At 49.7% G+C, this 23,685-nt stretch overlaps 3 protein-coding genes across 5 annotated transcripts in view; 2 read left to right on the top strand and 1 right to left on the bottom strand.

Moving 5' to 3' along the window:
• The window catches only part of Usp20 (ubiquitin specific peptidase 20), a 31,886-nt gene extending 30,530 nt beyond the window's left edge, over positions 1 to 1,356 (bottom strand). The window contains exon 1 of one of the 2 annotated variants that reach the window (XM_075985740.1): positions 946 to 1,356. The gene's annotated coding sequence lies outside the window, so the exon portion shown is untranslated. The remainder of the gene's footprint in view (positions 1 to 945) is intronic. The other variant, XM_075985741.1, reaches the window with a different exon arrangement.
• C9H9orf78 (chromosome 9 C9orf78 homolog) lies at positions 1,144 to 10,966 on the top strand. The gene is made up of 9 exons (XM_075985742.1): positions 1,144 to 1,546; positions 1,841 to 1,900; positions 3,766 to 3,817; positions 4,682 to 4,752; positions 6,560 to 6,637; positions 8,089 to 8,286; positions 9,754 to 9,890; positions 9,975 to 10,073; positions 10,459 to 10,966. Exons 1-9 carry the CDS (start codon positions 1,464 to 1,466, stop codon positions 10,548 to 10,550), a joined length of 870 nt encoding a protein of 289 aa, XP_075841857.1. The 5' UTR covers positions 1,144 to 1,463; the 3' UTR covers positions 10,551 to 10,966.
• Positions 10,967 to 15,809: 4,843 nt separating this feature from the next.
• On the top strand, positions 15,810 to 22,832 carry Tor1a (torsin family 1 member A). Of its 2 annotated transcripts, XM_075985735.1 has the most exons (5): positions 15,813 to 16,058; positions 16,379 to 16,644; positions 19,465 to 19,640; positions 19,738 to 19,865; positions 22,232 to 22,832. In XM_075985735.1, exons 1-5 carry the CDS (start codon positions 15,878 to 15,880, stop codon positions 22,480 to 22,482), a joined length of 1,002 nt encoding a protein of 333 aa, XP_075841850.1. In that variant the 5' UTR covers positions 15,813 to 15,877; the 3' UTR covers positions 22,483 to 22,832. The 2 variants fall into 2 exon arrangements, with proteins under 2 accessions (XP_075841851.1, XP_075841850.1); XM_075985736.1 differs by lacking the exon at positions 19,738 to 19,865 and having other exon boundaries at positions 15,810 to 16,058.
• The last annotated feature ends 853 nt before the right edge of the window (positions 22,833 to 23,685 follow it).

Here is a 23,685-nt window from a genome sequence, read left to right as displayed (position 1 = left end):
CTCCCTGCTTCAGAATAGTCTTCCAGAAAAAGTCCCATCAGCCCCTCCCCCAGCCCATGATCTGGAACACCAGCTGCAAGAACAGCAGCAGAGACTCATAGAGACCCACTGTCCCCTGACGCAAGTCCCGCAGCTGAGAAAACGATGCACCCGCCCCATCTCCCAGCTGTGTAACTTGACGCACCGGTTACTTCTCTAAGCCTCTCAGCTTTCTCTAACTTCCTCAGTTGGAAGGCAGACCCAACTGCATTAACTTCGTGGGTGGGATTAGACGGGAGACTTCAGGAGAGAATGCTTAGCCCAGTGCCTGCCACAGAGTTAAGTGTCCAGTAAGAAGTGCTTTGCTCCAGAGGAAGCTAGTAACTAAGGAGTCCCTAAAAGTCCCACGTGAGCCATTACGCATGCACTTATCCATCTCCTAAGTGTTTATGGATACCTCTCAAAGCTAACTACCCACGCAACATCTTGGGGGTGGAAGGTGTATAGGGCAGAGCGACAGTCCTCCAGGCCAAAGGAGACGCCCCGAGCTCTCGAAAGGCAGTCCCCAGCCTCACACCTTGGAGCGGCTGAACGTCAGTGGCACCCTTCCTAGAGACCAGTGGCTGCAGGCCACCCTGGGGAGGGCAGTTGGCACCGGGACTGATATTCACCCCCGCCAAGGACTCAGCTTTTGTCCGTGAGGAATAAATTTTACAAGTCTGGGGCCCGGAGCTCGAGTGGCCTCGCGCTGGCCTTCCGAGCGACGTGCGGCCTGCCAAGAAGAAGCCAGGGCCGTGGGGACTTGGGGCGGACATAAGAGCCGGTCGATGGGTGGGCGGCGGAGACCTCGCTCCAGGTCGCAGCTGCCCCGCAAAGCCAGGCCTCCCCTGTTCGCAGCGGCGGCGCGATCGTCCCTGTTCTAGCGGCCCAGCCCACGGCACCAGGCAGCAGCCGTCCGAAACTCACCTGCCGTCGCAACCGCGCCGCCTGTCAGTCAAGCGCGCCCACCGCGACGCCGCGCAGAGTCTTGAGGCTCTGCCTGCCGTGCCCCGCCTCCTCGTCGTCAGGCGTCCAATCGGGAGAGCCTATGCCAAGGACGGGGGCGGGGTTCATGGCGCTGCCTCCTAAGGGGCGGATCCGTGCGTGCTGGGGGCGTGGCCGTGCGAGTGTTGAGTGCCCATGCATGCCGGGAGTAGGGGGAGTGGCCTGCTGCGGGGGCGTGGCCGTGTGGTTCGAAGGTTGTCACGCCGGTGGTGAGCGTGGGCGCATCGCTGGGGCGTGGCCGTGGGTGTGGCCACGCGGCCGTACCTGACTTTACTTTTCGGCGTCGGGTGCTCGTGGCTGTGCGGCTGGGGCGCCGCCTAGCAAGCTGGAGGCGGGTCTGCGTCCAGCCGGCGCTCTGACGACATTTCTGCGCGCCGGAAGAGAAGGAGGTTCCCTGTACTACGCGGCTGGTAACGCTGCTCCGAAGATCTGGCGCCGCTATGCGAATCACCGGGAAGACTTTCCGCCGCAGGCGGGCTGACTCGGAGTCGGAGGAAGATGAGCAGGAATCAGAGGAGGTTCGGTACGTGTGTCGCAGGGTACGGAAGAGGGAGACAGTCTTGGGACTGGATGCCAGCCGCCACCGCGCTGATACCATTGACCGGGAGCCAGGGTTGTTGTCTTTCAGAGGCTTCTGGGGATAAGGCCACTTTTCCTGGACCGCGAACCTGGGAGAGGTGCTCCGGGTTCTCATAGGTCTGAGTCCCTGTGATGCACCGTGCTAGGGACTCGGCTGAGGGACACGGATGTCCTCTTAGCTGAGTTAGGCTTTGAGTTCCGCAGAGGATCTCTTATGTTTTCATTCATTTCTCCCCAGGTTGAAACTTGAAGAAACCCGAGAGGTGCAGAACTTAAGGAAGAGACCAAACGGGGTGAGGTGGGTACCACGAGGGTGGGGGCGGCATCATTGATGACACAGACACTTCCCAGCTACTGTCTCAGTTACATATCTCTCCTTCGACATAGTTCTTTCTCTAGACATATACCTTCCACTGATCAAAGACGGGACCAACGTTCTTTACAAATGTTTAATCGCCACATGCCCTGAGCCTGGTTGGTCTCAGAGTCTGCTCCAGGTCACTGACTAGAGTTTTTAATTGCACCGATGAATCCTGACTGACAGTGTGTTGACAGATAAGAGTTTTGGAAACTTAGACAATATTCAAGGAATAAACAATAGGTTGTTGCTGCATGGCTCTGATCCTGTATAGCAAGACCCTATATTTAATAACCTGATGGGCTAAAGAGATGGCTCAGCGGTTTAAAGGACTGACTGCTCTTCCAGAGGTCCTGAGTTCAATTCCCAGCAACCACACGGTGGCTCCCATCTATAATGGAATCTGATGCCCTCTTCTGGCCTGCAGGCACACATGCAGACAGAGCACTCATGTCAAAAACAAACAAAATAAAAACCTTAGGTAGATAGATAACATTCATAATCTTTCCATGCAATGGTAACCATTGTTAGCATCTAATGTTGTTTCCCATCTGCTTCTTTTTAGTATTTGAAGATTTTAATCAATTTTATATCTACTGCTTTTAAAAATTCAACTCATGATATTGAGCTTCTGCCATATTGTGTGTTCCAGAAAATCTTTGTTTGTTTGTTTGTTTTTCAAAACAAGGTTTTTCTGTGGCTTTGGAGCCTGTCCTGAAACTAGCTCTTGTAGACCAGGCTGGCCTCAAACTCACAGAAACCCACCTGTCTCTGCCTCCCAAGTGCTGGGATTAAAGGCTTGCCGCCACCACCACCAAGCTACAGAAACTCTTTGTAGAAGGCTGCATAACACTGCACCCAGGGTATGTACTATAATTTGTTAATGGATTGCCTAGGTGGGTGTGGTGACTCACACCTGTAATTCCAGCCTTGAGAGAATGAAATAGTAGGAGTACCATGAGTTTAATGCCAGCGCAGGCTGCAGAGTGAAACCTTGTCTCCGCAACAACAAAGCCAGGCCTAGTGGCACAAGCCTGTAATCCCAGCTACTTGGGAGGCTGAAGTGGGACAGTCACAAATTTCAGGCCTGCTTGGGCAACTTAATGAGACCATATCTCAAAAATCGAATAATAAAAGTGTTGGGGCTAGCTCAGTGATACTGTACTCTCCGGGTCATTTTGTAAATCTTCACCATCAGCTACAGCTGCCGTGCATATTCTCTGGCATTTGTCTTCTCTCCCAGTTTCCTTGACCCGCAGACTTTTATACTGGGATTCCAGACCAAATGCTATCGGATGACTGTGCGGGAACGTGCACTAGCTGCCCCACTTGCTCTCCCCTCCCACTCCCAGTGCTGAGCACTGTGTCCTTCCAGCAGTGCTCCAGCCCACAAACCTGACTGCCCCCGTTTGCTTCCTGTTGCTGTGACCATGACCAAAAACAACTTTGGTGTCCATGTTTTGATCACCTTCAGTTACTGGGGGAAGTCATGGCCAGAACCTGGAGACCATGGAGGAGCACTACTTCCTGGCTTGCTTCCCAGGTTGACATTCGGCTGCTGATACAGCACGGGTCCACATACCCAGGGAAGGGAGTTCTGCACACAGTGGCCCTCCCACATCAGTCAATAGGAAAGTGCTCCACGGGCTTGTCTGCAGGCCAGCATGATGGAGGCATTTTCTCAATTGAATTTTTCTCTTCTCAGATGACTCTAGCTTATGTCAGTTGACAAACTAGCCAGCACCTTGATTTCTTTCTTGTCTCTGTGTCATTTCTCTTTGCGTGTTTTGTTTTCTTTTGCTCAGTGCTGCCGCCCTTCTGGTGGGAGAGAAGGTTCAAGAGGAGACGACTCTAGTGGTGAGTGTGGCCTCCTCTCTTCTGTGAGTCTTCCTAAGGTATAACTTGGTGTCAGGGAGATGGCTTAGCAAGAATGCGTGCTGTGCAAGCACAAGGGTCCGGGTTTGGAACCCTGGCACCTACATGGAAAGCTGAGAGTGGTGGCATATACATAAATCCGAGCACTGGAGAGGCAGGACAATGTGCTAAGAGGCCCTCTCTCAAAGTATAAGTCAAAGGATTGGGTGATGGCTCTGTGGGGAAAGTGTTGACGTTCTTGCTGCTTAAGTATGGGGACCTGAGTCAGGCCCCTGGTACCCATACAAAAGCTGTATGTGATGGCATACATCCATAATCCTAGCAGGAGTGGAGTGGAGACAGTTGGAGCTCTAGAGCTGACTGGCCAGCCAGTCTACCCAAATCAGTTAGTTCTCTGTCTGAGATATTTAAGGTGGAAAGAGGTTGAGGCAGATGCCTAACTTGGGGCTCTTGCCTCTACAACCACACATTGGTACTTACAAACATGTATATACACTGTCCACACACAAAACTAACACACATGGTCACATCCACATACAAAGTAAGAAAAGCTGGTGGTAGTGGCACATACCTTTAATCTTAACACTCAGATCTCTGAGTTCGAGGCCAGCCTGGTCTACAGAGTGACTTCCAGAACAGGCTCCAAAGCTACACAGAGAAATTTTTTTTTTGATTTGTTGAAAAAGAGAAAAAAAATAAGATGGAGAGTGATTGAGAACATACAACATTGACCTCTAACCTTCTCGGGTATGCACACGTGTACATGTGCCTGCATACTCACAGATGATCACACTAACTCAGCTGCTGAATTCTAGATGCTTCCTCTAAGTGGTGTGCTTTCTGCAGGATGACCCTTTCCAAATGACCACAGGGGGCATGGTGGACATGAAGAAGCTGAAGGAGAGGGGCAAAGATAAGTAAGTGGAGGGAACTGGGTGCGAACACACTGTCGCCTTCCTGAGCAGGCAGGGAGGGCAGGGCTGCTGGGATGCCCTGCACAGAGGTTGCAGCCTCTGTGCTGTGCCTGGGGCACACTAATTAGAAATAGCTCCAAGGGAGGGCTGAGAGCCAAGAGAGAAGAATCCTTTTGCAAAAGGGCCTTGTTTATTATTTCAACTTGGGCACCCTTTGTATGAAACCTAGTTACAAAAATTGCCCGAGTCCAGGGTTCTGGGCCGTGGGACTGAGGTATGAAGTCGATGAAAATGAAGAGACTGACCACTGGTTGTCTTTCAAACACATGGCCCAGAACAGCTCAAGCCGTTCTTATTTATACAAGTTCTAATGCATTCAAGCATGAGCAGTTTCAGTATATTTCTGTTTAATCATTTCCCAAGAATCATTAACATTTACCTATTTTAGTTTCTTTTCCTCTTCCCCACTCCCTTGACATCACTGGCCTGTACCCCATATCATTAATTTTTATATTGCAAGCCAAATGTCTAGCCAGGCACATCTTATTCATACTGTGCCCTAGCCAGCAGCAAACCTGCAGTTACAAAAGAGATTCAAGCCCTATGTTTAATCCTTAACATTGTGATGCTTTTATATTTTTGTAATCAGCGGAGTGTATGATGTCATACCTAGGATATTATTTTTCAAATGTAAGTCAATTTCTAAATAATACGTATATCACTTTTATGTGGACAACAATTGTAATACTATTCTTTATAAATTCTCAAAATGGTAATTAGCTAACTCTTTAACTGTTGGGACCAAGTTTATATATATATACCATCTTTTAAGAAACCGTCTCCCAAGTTCTTAAGTTCTTTGGAACATTGTTATCTCTTTTTTAGGATAGTTAAGTAAGCAAGAATCATTAACCTTAGTGAGTTCCTCCTCCTTACTCAGAATGACTGCCAAGGCGGCAGGGGCAACTGGAGGAACTGGTTTCTATGAATGATTGCAGAGAGGCTTAATTTCCTTGTAGATACTTTTAGAAAAATTATCAGCTTTTGTTCTCAGAAAACTCAGCTACAGTCACACAACTAACAAAGCAAAACTAAGAGTCGCCATAGGAATAAGCCTTGGGAGAGTGAGAGAGGCCTGCAGCCCATGAGCTCCTTGGGACCAGCGCAGGGTTCTACAGCATCTCCCACAGGTCCTTCCAGAGGGCCATGCTATAAGGAACTCCATCTGCAAAACATTTATGCACCATTCCCAGCATGCCTCCCACCAAAAAAATAATTTGTGGAAAACCCCAGCACTCAGTAAATGGAAGGGGGAGGATCGGGAGTTCAAGGCCATCCTGGGCTGGATAAGACCCTCTCTGAAAAAGAGAGAAAAGTAAAGTGTTTCAGGAACTGGGGAGATGGCATAGTGAGTAAAGTAGAGGGCCCAAGTTGAGATCCCTGTGACACGTAAAACCCAAGTTTGGCAGCCTGTGTCTGTAACCCCTGCATTAGGGAGTGCAGGTAGTGGGACCTGGTGGCCAACTTGTCTAGTAAGAGCCCATCTCAAAAAACAAAGGGGGGCGTCTTGACAGAACCTCTGCACGTGCATACACAGGAACTACCTATTATAAAAGTTTTCAGAAGAAAGCGTGCACCCATCCCCAAAGTCTAAACGCTGCCACCGCCGGTTTGTTTGCATATGCGTGTAAGGTTTTTTCTCGTTATATACCATACCATGTTGTTTGTATGTTTTCATGTGTTTTATGTTGTATTTGAGTTATCTGGTATAACTTGACTTCAATGAATGTGATCTTCTCCCTGCTCTCAGGGTCAGTGAAGAGGAGGACCTGCACCTGGGGACATCCTTTTCTGCAGAAACTAACCGGAGGGATGAGGATGCAGACATGTAGGTACCAGTGTGTCTTGATGTGTCTAAGCACTGGAGTTGGGCCCCAGCCAGATGGTCAAAATGTCTAGTCATGTTTTCTTAGCTATGCTCTCCCAACTTCTCAGGCTTAGAGCTTTGCAAGCCTCTTAAAAGTTCTTTTAAAGCCAGTGGGTGGTGGTACACGCCTTTAATCCCAGCATGAGGGAGGAAGGGGTAGGTGGATCTTTGTGAGTTTGAGGCCAGCGTGGTCTAGAGAGCGAGTTCCAGGACAGGGTCCAAAGCTACACAGAGAAACCCTATCAAAAAAAGGGGGGGGGGGTCTTTGCATTTATATTTCTATCCCCCCCCTCCTCCTATTCTCCTTCCTTCCTTCCTTCCTCTTATGGGACAGATGCTACAGTACATCCTCAGCCCTTGGATTTTTTTTTACTAGTGATGTTTCCTCAAAACACACAAGGCCTGTCATGGCACTTCTTTTCCACCAAGGCCTTGGAAACGTGGTTGCAGAGTCTCCCTCTTGAGCCCTACCCACGCAGGAATTCCCTCTTTTCCTTTATCTTGATAAATCCGAATTAACTCTGCTGGGGTGGGGGTGGGGGGCAGAAACATAATGCCACCTTCTGTCTTAAAAGAGCCTTGGATGTGGTCACATCCAGAGATTGTTGTTGTAGTCTCCAGTATACTTTGATGGTTTGAGTTGGAATTGTCTTTTTTAAATAATTTACTTTATTTTATGTGCATTGGCGTAAAGGTGTCAAATCCCCTGAAACTGGGGTTACAGACAGTTGTGAGCTGCCATGTGGGTACTGGGAATTGAACTCTGGTCCTCTGGAAGAGCAGCCAGTGCTCTTGACCACCAAGCCATCTCTCCAGTCCCCTTGAGTTGGGATTTTCAACACCCGAATGAACTCAAGCCAAGTATGGCGGTACACACCTATAATTCTAACACCAAGGAGGCTGAGGCAGGAGGATCTCAAATTTGAGACCATTTAGGCCACACAGTGTAAAACTATGTCAAAAACTACCTCCAGGTATTTTATTTTTCTTAATTCTCCATGAATTGATAATTTCTTCATTAGAGACAGGCATGTTGACACATGAATTTAATCCCAACACTTGAAAAATGGAGGCAGCAGATCTCTGAATTCAAGGCCAGCCTGGTCTACATAAAGAGTTCGAAGCTAGCCAGGGCTTCATACTGAGAACCTGTCTTCAAAAACATTTTCTCCCGATTGATAGATGGGATGGGTCGATGGGAGATGTGTTCAGTCTCCAGGGTCCACATGGTGGGAGGAGAGACTCAACTCTCACACGTTGTCCTCTGACCTCCACAGGTGTTCTGGTACACATGCTCTCACAAGTACATAGACACATAAAATAGAATGTAAAAAGTTCTTCGTTAACAAATGCGAATTAGCAGGTGCCTGTTGTGGCCTTTCTGGACCCCTGAGCCTGTGGTCCTCTCTCAGGATGAAGTACATTGAGACAGAGCTGAAGAAGAGGAAGGGGATTGTGGAGCAGGAGGAACAGAAGGCCAAGCCCAAGAATGCTGAGGACTGCCTCTATGAACTGCCAGAGAACATCCGCGTCTCATCTGCCAAGAAGACCGAGGAGATGCTGTCCAACCAGATGCTGAGCGGCATCCCCGAGGTGGACCTGGGTATAGAGTACGTCTCCCCACCCTGGCTTTGCCCCTGCCTGACTTCCCAGCGAGCAGTTACACAGATGAGCCACACAGCACTTGCCTAGCGTTCCTAGGAGTTACAGGAAGCTGGGAAGTTGGTAAAGAACTTGTCATCGTAAGTGTGAGGACTTCGATTTGATCCCCAGAACCCATGCCAGAAAAGCCAGGTATAGCGGGGGACACTGGGAAGGTGGAGACTGGCTGGTCATTGCTCAGGCAGCCTAGCCTACTTAGTGAACTCCAGGTCAGTGAGAGGCCCTAATTCCAATGAGGTGCATGGCTCCTGATGGACTGTATATGAGGGTGTCATCTGGCCTTCCCATGCACGCTCATATGATGCACACATGTGCTCACTAACGTTATGAAGACCCTTCTCAAACTCCTTGGAGACCTACAGACAAGTTCTCTCGGGCAAGTTGTCTCTGGAGGTTCCTTACATCTGGTGCCAGTGGCTGAAGAGACTGAAGGGCCCCTGACCTCTTCTCCTCAGCCACTCCTTTCTGTTTATTTCCATCAAGGGCTGTGCAAAAGGCTGGTCCACACCTCCTCTGTGAGCCTTCACCTGCAGAGAAATAAATACTGTGGTCAGAGCTTCATTGCCTAGAGTGAAGTGTTAGAAGGCTTGTGGGCTCTGGTCTCTCTGGTCTGGCAAGCGTTGAACCTTAGGGAGCCCGTTTCAGTTTTGTGGGACTTGAATTCTAGTGTGTGGTGTGTGTTCATGTGCACTCCTGGGGATTTGAACTCGACCTCCCAGTGCTAGGTAAGTGCTCTGCCACTGAGCTGCATGCCCAGCCTGAGATTTACTTTTTGGTTTTTTGTTTTTTGAGACAGGGTTTCTCTGTATAGCTCTGGCTGTCCTGGAACTCACTGTAGACCAGGCTGGCCTTGCAATCAGAGATCCCCCTGCCTCTGAGTGCTATGGTTAAAGGTGTGCAGCACCACTGCCAGGCTCCAAGGTTTTCTCCTTATCCAAGAGAGAAAACACATCTATTCTCCCATGGCCCTGAGTTTTCCATACCAGTGTGACCACAGGGTCAGGCCAGGAAGGGTGACACACACTGGTATCTGAATCCTGGGGAGGCTGAGATGAGAGGGGTTGGATCTTGAGTTCCAGGGCAACTGGGGCTTTGTAGGAACCTCGTCTTAAAAACAAAAAGGAGCCATGTGGCACATACCTTTAATACCAGCACTCTAGGGACAGGAGCGAGTGGATCTCTGTGAGTTCAAGGCCAGCCTGGTCAACAGAGCAAGTTCTAGGGCTACACAGAGAAACCTGTCTTTAAAAACTCAAAAAGGAAAGAAGGAAGGGCCTGAAGCAGCCTGGCACACTGTAGAGCTCTGCGCTCTGGGATAGATGCTTCTCCTTGTGCAGTAGGAGGGACCAGCCCCATCAGTCAGTTCCAAAGGTGTAATGACCTCGTATGAGGTGTGGCTCTTCCTCTGTCCATAGTGCTAAAATAAAAAATATCATTTCCACGGAGGACGCCAAGGCCCGGCTACTGGCTGAGCAGCAGAATAAGAAGAAGGATAGCGAGACATCGTTTGTGCCCACCAACATGGCGGTGAACTATGTCCAGCACAATCGCTGTGAGTGCCCTGCCTGCCCCCACACCCTGTGAGTCTCCTAGGAGCGCTACCCCGCCTCATAGTTCCTGTTCTTTCTCTGTTCAGTTTATCACGAGGAGCTCAATGCACCTATTCGAAGAAACAAAGAAGAGCCCAAAGCCCGGCCCTTGCGGGTGGGTGACACTGAGAAGCCAGAGCCTGAACGTGAGTACAGCCCTGGGTGGCATTGAAGTGGCCTGTGAAGACAGAGTCGTGCAGGCAGGGCGGTGCTCAAGCCCTGCCAAGGACCATGGTCATGTACCTCCCCTTTCCAAGCTGTGGTTCCGCCGTGGTAATGAAGAGGGGGTAGAGGCAGCCCAGTGCTTGCTCTGGGGCCCCCAAACTGTGAAGCTGGGAGAGACGGAGTTTGAAGGTTTTGGTAAGGGAAGAGCAGAAATAGCAGTAAAGAAGAGGCGCGTAGCGAGGGTCACCTGGGCTCTACTGGCCTCAATGCTGGGGCTGCTGTCATGGTTGACTCCAACCAGGTCCTCACCTTGGAATGGTAGTCTCTGCTGCTTCCGCCACTACAGGCAGCCTTTGTTCTCCTCAGGGTCCCCTCCCAACCGCAAGCGTCCTGCTAATGAGAAGGCCACAGATGACTACCACTACGAGAAGTTCAAGAAGATGAACAGGCGCTATTGAGGCCGCGGCGGTAGGGATTGGACAGCACATACACAGTGAGAAGTTCAAGAAGATGAGCTGGGATGGAGGGAGCGGATAGCACACATGCGCACACACTTGCACTTGTCCCAGTGCAAACAGTGCCCTGCATAGAACCCGCTTGCTAGTTATTGGAGTTCCCCATCCAACGGCACTTCTGCTTACCTGCTGAATTTCTGTTCTGGCTTTGGGTTGAAGACTGCACCTTCCCGCGTACGTATCTCAGGCTGACCTTGAACTCCCTCTTCCTCCCTCCTGGGATTTTAGTGGCCCCACCACACCTGCCTGGCATTTTCGAACATTAGCTTTGTAACTTTCAAAAGAAAACAATGTATCTATGTCTATGTTGTTTCTTACCTGGGACAATATCAAGAGTGTTATTAAATTGTTTGTAAATATGTTGCCTTTCTCGTAATTTTGTCCTGTCTCAGGAAGAACTAGCTGTGTTCACTGTGGGTTTGTTTTGTTTAAGATTTATTTATGTATTTGAGTGTTGGTCTTCACGTATGTCTGTGTGCCATGTGTGTGCATCCAGCGCGTCTGGAGGCCAGAGGAGGGTGTTAGCTATCCTGGAATTGTAGTTATCCGTGCTCAAGAGCCACCATATTCAAGCTAAGAATCTAACCCAGGCTGGATTCCTAACTTTGTGTTCTTAACTACTGAGCCATTTTCTCCAGTCTATTTCTCCAGTGTTTTGAGGTTATATAAACAGCCATGGTTTCCTTCACTATTTGAAATGAGGTTGAAAAATACATCTGTCTTTGCTGGGTGTGGTGGCACATTCTTTTAATCCCAGCACTCAGGAGGCAGAGGCAAGAGGATCTCCATGAATTCGAAATCTGCCTAGTCTACATAGTGAGTTCAGGACAACCAGGAGAGACTATATCTCAGGACAGAGAGGGAGGGAGAGAAGAGAAGAAAAGAAAACCACATCTGACCTGATTTAGAGTGTCCAGTTCCCAGCAGGAAAATGGAGGATGATTCAGATACGCTGGCATTCCCTGACTCTTACAGACCACAAAGTTCTTTTGATTAAGAAGAAAAAGCAGTCAGGCAGATCTCTCTTTTTTTAAATATTTATTTATTTATTATGGATACAATATTCTGTTTGCATATATGCCTGCAGGCTAGAAGAGGCCCCCAGACCCCATTACAGATGGTTGTGAGCCACCATGTGGTTGCTGGGAATTGAACTCAGGTCCTTTGGAAGAGCAGGCAATGCTCTTAACCGCTGAGCCATCTCTCCAGTCCCCGAGGCAGATCTCTAAATTCTGGGCCAGCCTGATCTACAGAGCGGGTTCCAGGACAGCCAGGGCTACACGGAGAAACCCTGTCTTAAAAGAGCAAAACAAAAAAAGGAAAAAAAAAGGAAAGCCTGGCATGGCACAAGCCTTTTAAGCCCAGCACTCAGGAAGCAGAGACAGATGATCTCTGAGCTGTGGACCATCTAGGCTTCATAATGAGATAGGCAAATAAAGAAACACATGAAAAGTTGCATGTCGGAGTCTTCTGTTATGGGGTATCCACCATAGAAGACTGCTCAGATGCAGATTTAAGCCAAAAGACAGTCTTTATCACCTGGCTGGCGACTACACTAGGTGTCAGGATCCCAGCATAGCCCTGAGCCTTTCTCAGGGGAGCTTTTAAGTACCAAAACCATGTCCCAGGTTAACAAGAACGAAGCAGAACTACAGAAGCCAAAAAGCAAGGTTGATTTCCCAGAACTATGGACTTTGACCGTAAGGTCTTACTTATTTTGGCAGGTGGGGCTGTCCATGTGCTGAGTTTTATGGCCTGAATGGTACTTCTACCATGGAGTCAGTTGTGCTAGGTCTGGGGGCCTGTTACACTTCCACCAACAGGCAGGATTTTCAGATCTCAGGAGTTGGGGATATGTCAGAGGAGCCTATGGAACCAGCTGGGACATCCAGTAACCAAAATAAAAAAGGGCCTGGAGGTGTGGTTCACTTGGCAGAGTGTTTGCCTGTTAGTCCTGGATCCATCTGTCACTGTGAGGACCTGACCTTGCAAACTCCATTTTAAAAAAGGGGTGTCATCTTAAGCTGTATAACGAGCTGGGGGGTGGGCGAGCTCAGCTCCACAAATGTGCTGTGATAGCAGAAATTTGAACAGATACTCGAAAAATGGCCAATTTAGAAGATAGGGACCAGGCCATAAAATTTAACAAGGTCCAGATGTTCTTGGAAGACATCCTGTCTTTGAAGATACCTTGTCAGTTAGTTATTAATGGCTCTTTGTTAGGTTTTTGCGCCCAAGAACTGACCAATGGGTTCAGAAACTACCTTATCTTATGTACTCCTCACCCAATCCCCAAATGACAGGACTCAAACTCCCTGATGACGGCATTTCCCCTTTAAAAATTTGCCTCTTCCCGGGGTTTGAACCTTCACTTTCCTCACCCACTGCATTGATGTGCTGGAGATGTGGTCCAAACTCGAGTTTGAATTAAAATTCTTCATGTAATTTGCATCGGAAATCCATCCGGCTCTATGAATTCATTTGAGGACCAGAAACTTGTGCATAACATTACCACAGAAAACAGCTTGGTATTCATTCTCCACTCATAACGAGGACAGCCAGGGTTTAAAAAAAAATGGGGGGCAGGGCATGGTGTCATACACTTTTAATCTCAACTCCTAGGAAGCAGATAGGCCAATCTCTCAGTTCAAGGCTAGCCTGGTATAGAGAGGGAGTTCCAGGACAGCCAGGGCTATACAGAAAAAACCCTGTCGTTGCTTCCCCCCTCACCACGCTTTGGGCCTAGATTGGTCTTGACCTTAATATATAGCTGAGAATGGCCTTGAACCTCATACCTTTACCTCCTGGAATTACAGTCAAGCACCATGATTCTTGGCACAGGTGATTCCTGTAGACACTTTGCCCTCAACAAATTTGACCTTAACTCTCTGCTGCCTAAGTGTGGGCCTTGCACACCAACTTCCTTCCAAAGAGGAGGGAGATCCAGATGGAACCTCACAGTTGGAAAACATATAGACACTGCCTTGGACTGATTTGTTTTTGTCAGTGACACAGCTAGACATACCTGGGAAGAGGAAACCTCAGCTGAGAAATCGCCCCCGGTGTGTGTGGGGGGGGGTCTTAATTACTAATTGATGTGGGAGGGCCCAGTCAGCTGTGGGTGGTGGCATCTCTAGGCATATGGACCTGGGCTGTATAAGAAAGATAGCTGAGGGGCTGGAAAGATGGCTCTAGTGGTTACTGCTCTTCCAAAGGACCCAGATTCAATTTCCAACACCCACATGGCAGCTTCCCTTAGTGATGATACCTGTAAGATGAAATAACCCCTTTCTCCTGTAAGAGACTTTGGTCATGATGTTTATCGTAGTAATTGATAGCAAATTAGGACTGTCTCATATTGCTGACAATATACCCCTGGGTAGGCTGTGGTGGCAGTCCCTCTTCCAAACCCTAGTCTAATGATGAGAAAAACCCTCAGATTCCAGGAGAGGAACAATCTACAAAGGTGTTTCAGGATGAGGTATAACTCAGTGGTATAGTCTACAAGCAAAGGACCCAAGGTTCAATCTTCAGTAATGACAACAACAAAAAGCCAGGCCTATATCCCAGACCTAAGGAGGTGAGGCAGGATGATCACAAGTTCAAAAGCAGCTGCACGATATAGCAAGCTGAAAGATAGTCTGGAGTGGTTATGAAGATTTCTCCTCAGAAGTCAGAGGCTAGCCAGGTGGTGGTGGTGGTCCATGCCTTTAATCCCAGCACTTGGGAAGCAGAGGCAGGCGGATCTCTGTGAGTTCGAGACCAGCCTGGTCTACAAGAGCTAGTTCCAGGACAGGCTCCAAAACCACAGAGAAACCCTGTCTCGAAAAACCAAAAAAAAAAAAAAAAAAAAAAAAGAAGTCAGATGCTAACAAGAATGCCGTTCTTGTACAGACACGAGTTCAAGTACTAGCACACACTTTGTTCCCCAACTCCAAAGAAAATTTAAAACAAAATCAGACAAGAAACAAAAGCCTGACATGTAGCTCCAGGATATTTGCCTACAATGTGTGAGGCTCTGGGGGTCACCCTAGCATCCCCAAGTGTTTTGTGTTCCTTAAAACAAGGCAAGTGTCAGAAGCATCCATCAGGAGCTGGGAAGTCAGTATTGTGGGGAGCTGGATGGGTTCCCTACATAAAAAAACTGGGTGAGCCGGGTGGTGGTGGTATACACCTTTAATCCCAGTGCTCATTTTATTTTTTTTTTATTTTTTTTATTTTTTGGTTTTTCGAGACAGGGTTTCTCTGTGGTTTTGGAGCCTGTCCTGGAACTAGCTCTGTAGACCAGGCTGGTCTCGAACTCACAGAGATCCGCCTGCCTCTGCCTCCCGAGTGCTGGGATTAAAAGCGTGCGCCACCACCGCCCGGCAATCCCAGTGCTCATGAGGAAGAAGCAGGTGGATTTCTGTAAGTTTGAGACCAGCCTGGTCTACAGAGTCAGTTCCAGGACAGGCTCCAAAGCTACACAGAGAAGCCCTGTCTTGAAAAGTCAAAAAGAAAAGAAACTGGGTAAACTATGGGCTTTAATTAACATAGTGGTTCATGGATTTTATCAAGTATAATGTACAGATGTCAAACTTTTATTTCTTTTGAGATGGGTATTTCATTATGTAGCCCCGGCTGCTCCTAGAATTTGCTGTGTGGGCCAGGGTGGCTCAAACTCACAGAACTCCACCTACATCTGCCTCCCAGAGTACCGGGATTGAAGGTGTGTGTCACAATACCCAGTTCTCAAATATCAGGTTTATTTTATTTATTTATTTATTTGAGACAGAGTCCACTGTGTATTTTTGCCTGGCCTCAAACTCATACAGATCCACCTCCCTCAGCTTCTTGAGTGCTGGGATTAAAGGCGCTCACCACACCAAATATCAGATTTTAACAATAGGGAACCAGGGGTGGGGGTGGGGGTGTCATATGGAAACTCACTATATTATTCTCATATTCTCATTTATTCCTTTATGTATTATGTGTATTCCTACATGAGTTTATGTGCACTTTGTGCATGTAGATGCACGTGTCATTTTTAAAAAACTGTTCTAAAACATTCTGTTATTTGATGAGGGTGGGGGAACCAATCACCACCTGATTCCTACCAAGGATCAGCCCAGAAAGGGGTTTGCCCTTAACAAAGATGGCATTCGCTAGCGTCCGGGGACGGCCTGACCAAGACAAAGAGGGCGGCCCCACAGGCAGGAACCGGAAACGCTCGTTGGGCGGTGCGTGGGGTACGGTGGGCGCTGGGACGCGCAAGCGGCGCGGGTCCGGGCATGAAGCTGGGCCGGGCCGTAGTGGCCCTGCTGCTGCTGGCGCCGTTCGCTTGTCGTGCCGTGGAGCCCATCAGCCTGGGCCTGGCCCTGGCCGGCGTACTCACCGGCTACATCTCCTACCCGCGCCTCTACTGCCTCTTTACCGAGTGCTGCGGCCAGAAACGGAGCCTCAGCCGAGAGGGTAGGCGGGCACCAGGGTTGGGCACTGAGGCCGGGGGATTGCGCCGCGGTCAGGCCAGACTTTGGCCCGAGGCCTGGGAGATGAGTTGCCGAGCGCAGGGTAGGGTGTCAGCCCTGCTTGGGGCTCACCGGGGCGGCTTCACCGCGTCTCTTCCGCTCGGCTTTGGGGAACATCCCCAAGCCCAGGCCTTCGGAAGTGCAGGGTTCGCGGCAGCAGGGTCCTTCTTCAAACCAGGCTCCGCGGGCTCTGACAGCCTGGGAATGGGGCTGCATTTTGCCTGCTTGCTTCTCTCCTGACCAGAGTGATCTTTCCATTCCCAGCGCTGCAGAAGGATCTGGATAACAAACTCTTTGGACAGCATCTTGCAAAGAAAGTCATCTTAAACGCCGTGTCTGGTTTCCTAAGCAACCCGAAGCCCAAGAAGCCCCTTACCCTCTCCCTGCACGGGTGGACAGGCACCGGCAAAAACTTCGTCAGCAAGATCATCGCAGAGAATATTTACGAGGGTGGACTCAACAGTGACTATGTGCACCTGTTTGTGGCCACGCTGCACTTCCCCCACGCCTCCAACGTCACCCTGTATAAGGCAAGAGCATAAGTTGGCCGCCTTCGTGGATGACCCGGGTTTGGGTTTCTCTGTCTGGGACGGGATGTGGGAATTCCATGTCAGCGAGCGAGCCTCGAGATGGCTCTTTGTATGTGAGTTCCTCTTTAAAAGGTGTGGACAGAGCTGGCTGTGGTGACATCAGCTGTTCTGGAGGCAGAGAGAGCTAGAAGCTGAAGGAACTACAATTGAGGATTGCTCGTGCAGTGCAGATCGGGACTGTGTTTCAAAGGGAACTATCCAGGGCTGGGGTAGCCCAGGGTAGAGCACTTGCCCATACCCGGACCTGCCCCTTCCTCTCCCCTCTCCCCTCCCACTTCCCTACACCCCCCACCCCCCACCCCCGCAGCAGGAGTGGTAGTGGATATGTAAGTTACTGAGGGTTTGTGTTACATCAAGCAATTAGACCACTAAAGGTTTATCAGTGACCTCTAGGCTCAGTTGCACTTGGCTGTGGTCAAATAGGACACAATCAAGTCCACCATCAGGGTCTTCAGGTCCCATCTGTATCATGGAAAGGAAACGCGGAGGTCTAAGTCTGTTTGGACTCAGCTGTTGCAGCCTGCTTTTGGAGTTTAATTCTGGGCTAACAGTCCACACCTGAATTCAGGTCCTGACCCGCCCTCCCTCCAGCTGTAGAGCGTGGGGACTGTCGGCCAGCCTTCCTGAGGAGCACGCATTTACCCTTGCTTATGTGTATTCCCCACTTCTGTTAAACTTCGGGGTCACCATGGCTGTGTGGCTGGGGGCAGGTTGTTTAGCCTGTGCCTGTGATCAGCTGGGTGTGTTGTACTCACCTGCATTGCCAGCAGGCTGAGGCAGGAGGATCACTTGTTTGAGGCTAGTCTGGGCTACACAGTGAAGTGAGCCTCTGTTTGAAAGCAGACAAGGAGAGGACAAATGGAGGGAGAAAGAAGAAAAGGGGCCCAGTAGCATTTGTTCAGGGGCTTTTGGGAGGTGGGTTAAAGTGTTCATGGGCAGTGCTTAGGGCTGTGTCTTGCTGTAGTGCCCTGCAGTCTGTTGTTCTGGTAGGAGACTGGGCAAACCTTGTCTGTTGGGTTCTAACAACTGAGTGAGTTTTGTGTAGATGGTCACCTGTCTCATGGTGTTAGCAGGCCACTTGGGGGTCTCTGAAGGTTCCTCTAAGGCAGTGGCTCTCAACCTTGCTAATGATGCGACCCTTTAACCTCATGTTGTGGGGACCCCCAACCATAAATTTATTTTGTTGCTACTTCATAACTGTAATTTTTGCTACGGTTATAAATCATAATATAAATATCTGATATGCAGGATGTCTGCTCTCTAGTCTCTGTGAAAGGGTCATTTGACCCCAAAGGGTTTGAGACCCAGAGGTTGAGAATCACTGCTTTAAGGGGAAGGTGGTCAGGTGGTCAGGTGGTCCATCCCTGCAGATTTGCTGCTTTCATTAGATACAAATGGATACTATACCCCCAAACAGTCGTCTGATGCAGCTGCTAACACTGGCTGTTCTGTAGAAAATTGCATAGCTGCTTCCCCACCTCACCTCTGGACGATGCAAATGGCTGCAGAGATGGAGAATTTGGGCTCAACTTTCTGAGGAAAATGGTCTTAGTGTGTAACTGACCTAGCATGAGTGAGACCCTGATATCAGTTTTGGTATCTGGCCATCAAAACACCAAAAACAATTTTTTTTTTTTGAGACAGCTGCACCCGGGTGTTCATTGTTGTAGCCTGGGCTGGCCCTGAACTCCGTTTTATTATTATTATTTTAGTTTAGTTTGTTTGTTTTTAAATTTTGTGTGTTTATGTGTACTTGTGAGCATGTGTGAGCATGGGGGTCATAGGTCTATCTCTGGTGGTGTTCCTCAGGATCTGTCCACTTTTTTTTGATACAGGGTCTGTCACTGAGATAGGCAAGCCCCAAAGATCCTGTCTTTACTACGACTGACTTCCTCTCGAGGGTGTTTGTAAGGCAGGTCCTGTACCCAGTAAGCCTTCCTCCCACCCCGGGCTGGAACTCTTGCTCTGTCTCAGCTGGGGCCACGGAGGCATGTCACCAAGTCCATCTCAGATGTGTTCTTATGGTCTGTACCTAGCTAGGCAGATTTAGTTCAGAAAGCCTCATCACGCCCTTCCTAATGCTGAGCGCTCAAGTCCAGACTCCCTCCAGAAGGCCCTGTGCACTGTTTTCCCACCTGTGAGTCAGAGCTTCTCCACACTGGACTGAGGAGGAAGGAATGTGGGTTTCTACCTCTTACCAAGAAACTGTCCCACACAGGATCCGTGTGAATTGCCATTGTGAGGACAGAGCTTGTGCCTGGCTGACAACAGCATCAGTGTGGTTGCAATGTGGTGTCACAGACCTGGAGCTTTGGCATAGGGCGGGGCTGGATTGATCCCAGTTTGCCCCAGCTTAATCATATTGTCTCAGGCAAGCTGCTGAAGCGCTCTGCACCCCAGTGTCCTCACCTGTGCCGTGGTTATGATGCTACTCATACACAAAATGATTGTGAGGGATAGGTGTGCGTGTGTGTGTGAGAGAGAGAAATGTGTGTGTGTGTGTGTGTGTGTGTGTGAGAGAGAGAGAGAGAGAGAGAGAGAGAGAGAGAGAGAGAGAGAGAGAAGTGCTCATAGCACAGTGCTCCAGAGGTACAGCCATTGTCCTCAGGGGTTAAAGTTGTTCTGAGTGCCTGGGCGTGGCTCTGGTAGAGGGCTTGCTTAGTACTATTGAGGAGCTGGGTAGAGCTGCACAAAAAGACAAACCTAAATCTGATAGAAGTGTACCCACTAGAACTCTAAATGGGCCCTCTTGTCCTTCAGGACCAGCTACAGATGTGGATTCGAGGCAACGTGAGCGCCTGTGCTCGGTCCATCTTCATCTTTGACGAGATGGACAAGATGCACGCAGGCCTCATTGATGCCATTAAGCCTTTCCTAGACTACTATGATGTGGTAGATGATGTCTCCTATCAGAAGGCCATCTTCATCTTCCTCAGGTGAGGCTGTGGCTGGGATATGGTGGGAGACCCTTGCACCTGGACCTGGGGGCTTGGGGAGAAGTGCAGCCCCTCCTTGCTGCAATTATCTCTGCAGCAATGCGGGGGCAGAAAGGATCACAGATGTGGCTTTGGATTTCTGGAAAAGCGGGAAGCAGAGGGAAGACATCAAGCTCAGAGACATGGAGCACGCCCTGTCCGTGTCAGTCTTCAATAACAAGAACAGTAAGTATAGCTATCCTTCAAGAATCTGACTCCTAGCCCTAGGAGTCTTTCCAGCCTAGGAGCTAAACTTAATGTAGCCTCACTGTTCCCCCGGGCCGGCCGACTCTGAGTGAAATCCGCTAACAAGCTGCAGGTCTTATAAACTCCAAAGTTGAACTACACCATTGATACTGGTTGAGACAGGGTTTGCTCTCCATTCCTTGTAGAGGAAAAGCAGGTAGTTGAGCCAGGAAAAGGCCACTATGTGACTGCAGGGAGACTGGGAACTGGGTAAGGCCTATCCCTTTGCGGTGCGCTAGGTCTCTGCCCAGGCATGGCTGGCCTTGCCGCTGTACCAGACACTCAAGACACTTGACCTGCTTCAGTCTACCCTGTTGCCCCGTGGAGCAGATGGGTGCCTGCTGGCCCGTTGTTTACACAGGACACCAAGGCTCGGTGCAGCCTCTTACAGCCTGTGTCGCACTCTGTCCTGCACTCAGAGCCTTTCAGCTCAGCTGCTTCTCCAGCTACTGTCATACAACCTTTGGCCTTGAACCTCAGGAGGCAGACAGCCATGAGGGTGACTCACTGGCTGTCTCACATGGTCTTTGCTGGTCTCGGGTTGTTAAGCTTTCCTCCTTGGAAACGCGTTCACCGAGAAATCTGAATTGAAGTTAGCTGACTGGAACAGTGTGTTCTCCTATCCCTGACAAAGGGAAGACAACTGAGGAAAGACGAACATTGTGTTGAATGTTAAAAGTCTTTCTTCATGCTCAAAAGGATGACTACACACAACAGGAAATACAGATCGATGTGGCAGCAATACATCAGAGCACTGCGTTGAAGGTAGAGAGGACCTCCCGCAGGGCTGTAGCCGGGATAGACAGTCAAGACATGTGACAGCAATGCTGGGGCGGACAGAAGAGCAGTCTTAGGGGGTACATGAGTTTGAGGTGTCCTGGCTGGGAGGAGACATTTCACTCAGGACACACATCTGAGTTGGCAGTATATGGATGTTTTTACTTTTATGATGTTCAAATTCGAACCCAGGGCCTCAGACATGCCACATAAGTGCCTACCACTAAGTGATACCCCAGCCCACCTAGTGTTTTTTAAGGCTCTGTAACCATCTGAAGTCTACTGGTTCTGCTGAGCACTTGGTGGGTCAGGTGGTTGGGTCCTGTCATTCAGGCTGTGCTGGGGTCTCCCCAGCCAGGCCAGTTGCGCCCGGCTACAATCCCAGGGATCCGTGTGCACCTGGTACAGAGTAGCTCTTCAAGACAGCTGCTCACAGTCAGGTTTGCTCTTTTCTCTTGGGAAGGGGGGATGATTTGAGACAGAGTTTCTCTGTGGCTTTGGGGCCTGTCCCGGAACTTGCTCTGTGGACTGGGCTGGTATCGAACTCACAAAGACCCACCTGCCTCTGCCTCCCAAGTGCTGGGATTAAAGGCACACACTACCACCGCCTGGCCAGTTTTGTTCTTTGCTATGGCCACAGACAGGGTCCTCACTGAGTACAGTCAGAGTGCAGGTCTCCTTTGGGAACTGAGTACATATACCTTGGGCTCTCTACACAGCTTGCCTTGGGAGCCAGGACACAAAGACATGTCATGAGCTTTTGGGGCATCCAGCAGATGCTGAGTCAAGTGTTGTCAGTACTGGGAGGCTGAGCCACGCAGAGCTAGATTTTTGCAGGGAAGCATTTGTCAGAGTCCAGACCTTTGAGATACACAGCCTTGACTGCACACACTAGCACCCAGGGGAGTCTAGGTATTGCTTTCAGAATGCTGTGTGGTGTGGGCACTGGCAGCAGCAGTGAAGTCCTTAATTGCTGGTCCAGCTGCTGAAGCTCGTTTTCTAGACGGATTGACTGGTGCAGTCTGTCTCTGGGGATACCCCTCCCAACCTGTGCATCTGCTCCTCACCACTGCCTGGATCCCAGCACACAGTGTGGCACGTGTCCCTCTAGCCCACCTCCCATCTAAGGTGACTGGAAGAGGCCTTTCCACGCCCACAGCACTAGTGTCCCTTTAAAGCTTGTGGTTTTCATTTTTGTCTGTGTGTGTCTTTGCTGTGTGTGTGTGTGCATGTGGGTGTCAAGAGGGGGAGTTGCATCGACTGGACCCAGAGTTACATGTGGTTATGAGCACTCTGGTGAGTATTGGGACCCAACTCAGGTCCTCTGCAAGGAGCAGCAAGCCTTAACTGCTGAGCCATCTCTCTAGCCCAGGTGTCCCTTTATGTCACCCTGCCTCACAGGGCAGTGTTTGTAGACAGGTCCCAGCTCCTGTATCTCCCTCACTGTGTGGAGACGGGGTGGTCCCCACTGGACACTATGCCGGATGGACAGATGAGTATCAAGTGGCTCCTTCTTGTCTGTTCCCCAGGTGGCTTCTGGCACAGCAGCCTCATTGACCGGAACCTCATTGATTATTTTGTCCCCTTCCTGCCCCTGGAGTATAAGCACCTGAAAATGTGCATCAGAGTTGAGATGCAGTCCCGTGGCTATGAAGTAGATGAGGACATTATAAGCAAAGTGGCTGAAGAGATGACCTTCTTCCCCAAGGAGGAGAGAGTCTTCTCCGACAAGGGCTGCAAGACTGTGTTCACCAAGCTGGACTACTACCTGGATGACTGAGCCCTGCCTGCTGCAGACGCTCCTGCCCGCACTGTCAGGCTACTCCTCTCCCAGGAGGGTGCTCAGGACACTTCCTGCTGAGGTTACCAGGTATCTCCTCGGGGACTGTTTCTGCTCCTCAGAGTCCGCAGTTGGTCATGCTGTAGAGACCGCAGACACAGCATGGACCCAAAGCTTCCTGGAGCCTCCAGAGGATGAAACCTCCCCACCTGCCCATTCCTAGGCTCATGGTATTTTTTAAAAATTATGTTTTAATTTCAGGTGTTTCTGTTTTGAGGCAGAACAATTAAGTTTTATTGCAAATGTGATAACTTTATTTTAAATGGTTTTTAATATTATGAGAAACCTTTCCACTGTTGGCTTTGTGTCTTTTGAAGCTCTCAGACCGACACCACCAGTGTTTGTACTGCAGAAGTCCAAGCATGGGCACCTGCTGCATGAATGGCGTCTTGGGGCCTGACATCGCCCTGCCAGGGGCTGTGCAGTGATTAGGACCGGATCACTATCACAAATGTACCGGTGTGCTCTTCCCTGGACTCAGAAGTGAAGTGGGAACAAGCTGAGTGGCACTGTGGGTGTCAGGCCCACTCCAGATGCCTGGCAGGCAGAGCTCCAGATGGGCTTGTTTTATGTACACACGGTGCCTGCCAAGGGGTAGGGCTCCTGCAGGTGTGGCTGCCGTTCAGGGCACTCACAGGGCTGGGTTTAGCAAGGCCTAAAGGGCCTGACAGTTCAACAGGTCAAAAACTAGGTCAATTGGCAGAATCACCCTCTACCTCTGCTACCAGCCTGTTCAGGGCTTCCGATGATGGCTCCAAGTCCCCAGGAGTCCCATCAGGTCTGACTACTCATCTAAAGATAGAGGCGCACAGTCCTCTCTTCTGAGTCTTGTAGATACGACAGAGTGGGGCCATGTTGGGCTCCTGGATGTTCAACTGAGAAACAAAGGGAGCAGCAGGGTGGCAGTGAAGAGGGCTTACCTTTCCAGACTGTTCTGTGATGGAGCAATGCTATCAGTGCTGCTGAGATGCCAGCTTAGCAGTTACCCTGAGACCTGGTCAACAAACAGAACTAGAATCAGGCTCTTTACCAATTCTGGGCAGGAAGAGCGGCAGTCAGATCTCTCTCGAGCTAGAATGAAGACAGCTATGGCCAGGTAGATCTCACCATTAGGAGGATGTTATATCCCTGACAGCCCCCTGC

This window comes from Microtus pennsylvanicus, chromosome 9, assembly GCF_037038515.1.
Source record: "Microtus pennsylvanicus isolate mMicPen1 chromosome 9, mMicPen1.hap1, whole genome shotgun sequence".
Lineage (NCBI taxonomy): Eukaryota > Metazoa > Chordata > Mammalia > Rodentia > Cricetidae > Microtus > Microtus pennsylvanicus.
This window is presented reverse-complemented; position numbering and strand designations above follow the sequence as displayed.

Excerpts from the sequence above, each read along its gene's own strand:
- C9H9orf78 (XM_075985742.1), top strand. The coding sequence starts at position 1,464 with ATGCGAATCACCGGGAAGACTTTCCGCCGCAGGCGGGCTGACTCGGAG. Across the intron at positions 9,891-9,974 it reads CTATGTCCAGCACAATCGCT|TTTATCACGAGGAGCTCAAT; the intron begins GTGAGTGCCCTG and ends TTCTCTGTTCAG. Across the intron at positions 10,074-10,458 it reads TGAGAAGCCAGAGCCTGAAC|GGTCCCCTCCCAACCGCAAG; the intron begins GTGAGTACAGCC and ends TGTTCTCCTCAG.
- Tor1a (XM_075985735.1), top strand. The coding sequence starts at position 15,878 with ATGAAGCTGGGCCGGGCCGTAGTGGCCCTGCTGCTGCTGGCGCCGTTC. Across the intron at positions 16,059-16,378 it reads ACGGAGCCTCAGCCGAGAGG|CGCTGCAGAAGGATCTGGAT; the intron begins GTAGGCGGGCAC and ends TTCCATTCCCAG. Across the intron at positions 19,641-19,737 it reads GCCATCTTCATCTTCCTCAG|CAATGCGGGGGCAGAAAGGA; the intron begins GTGAGGCTGTGG and ends TTATCTCTGCAG.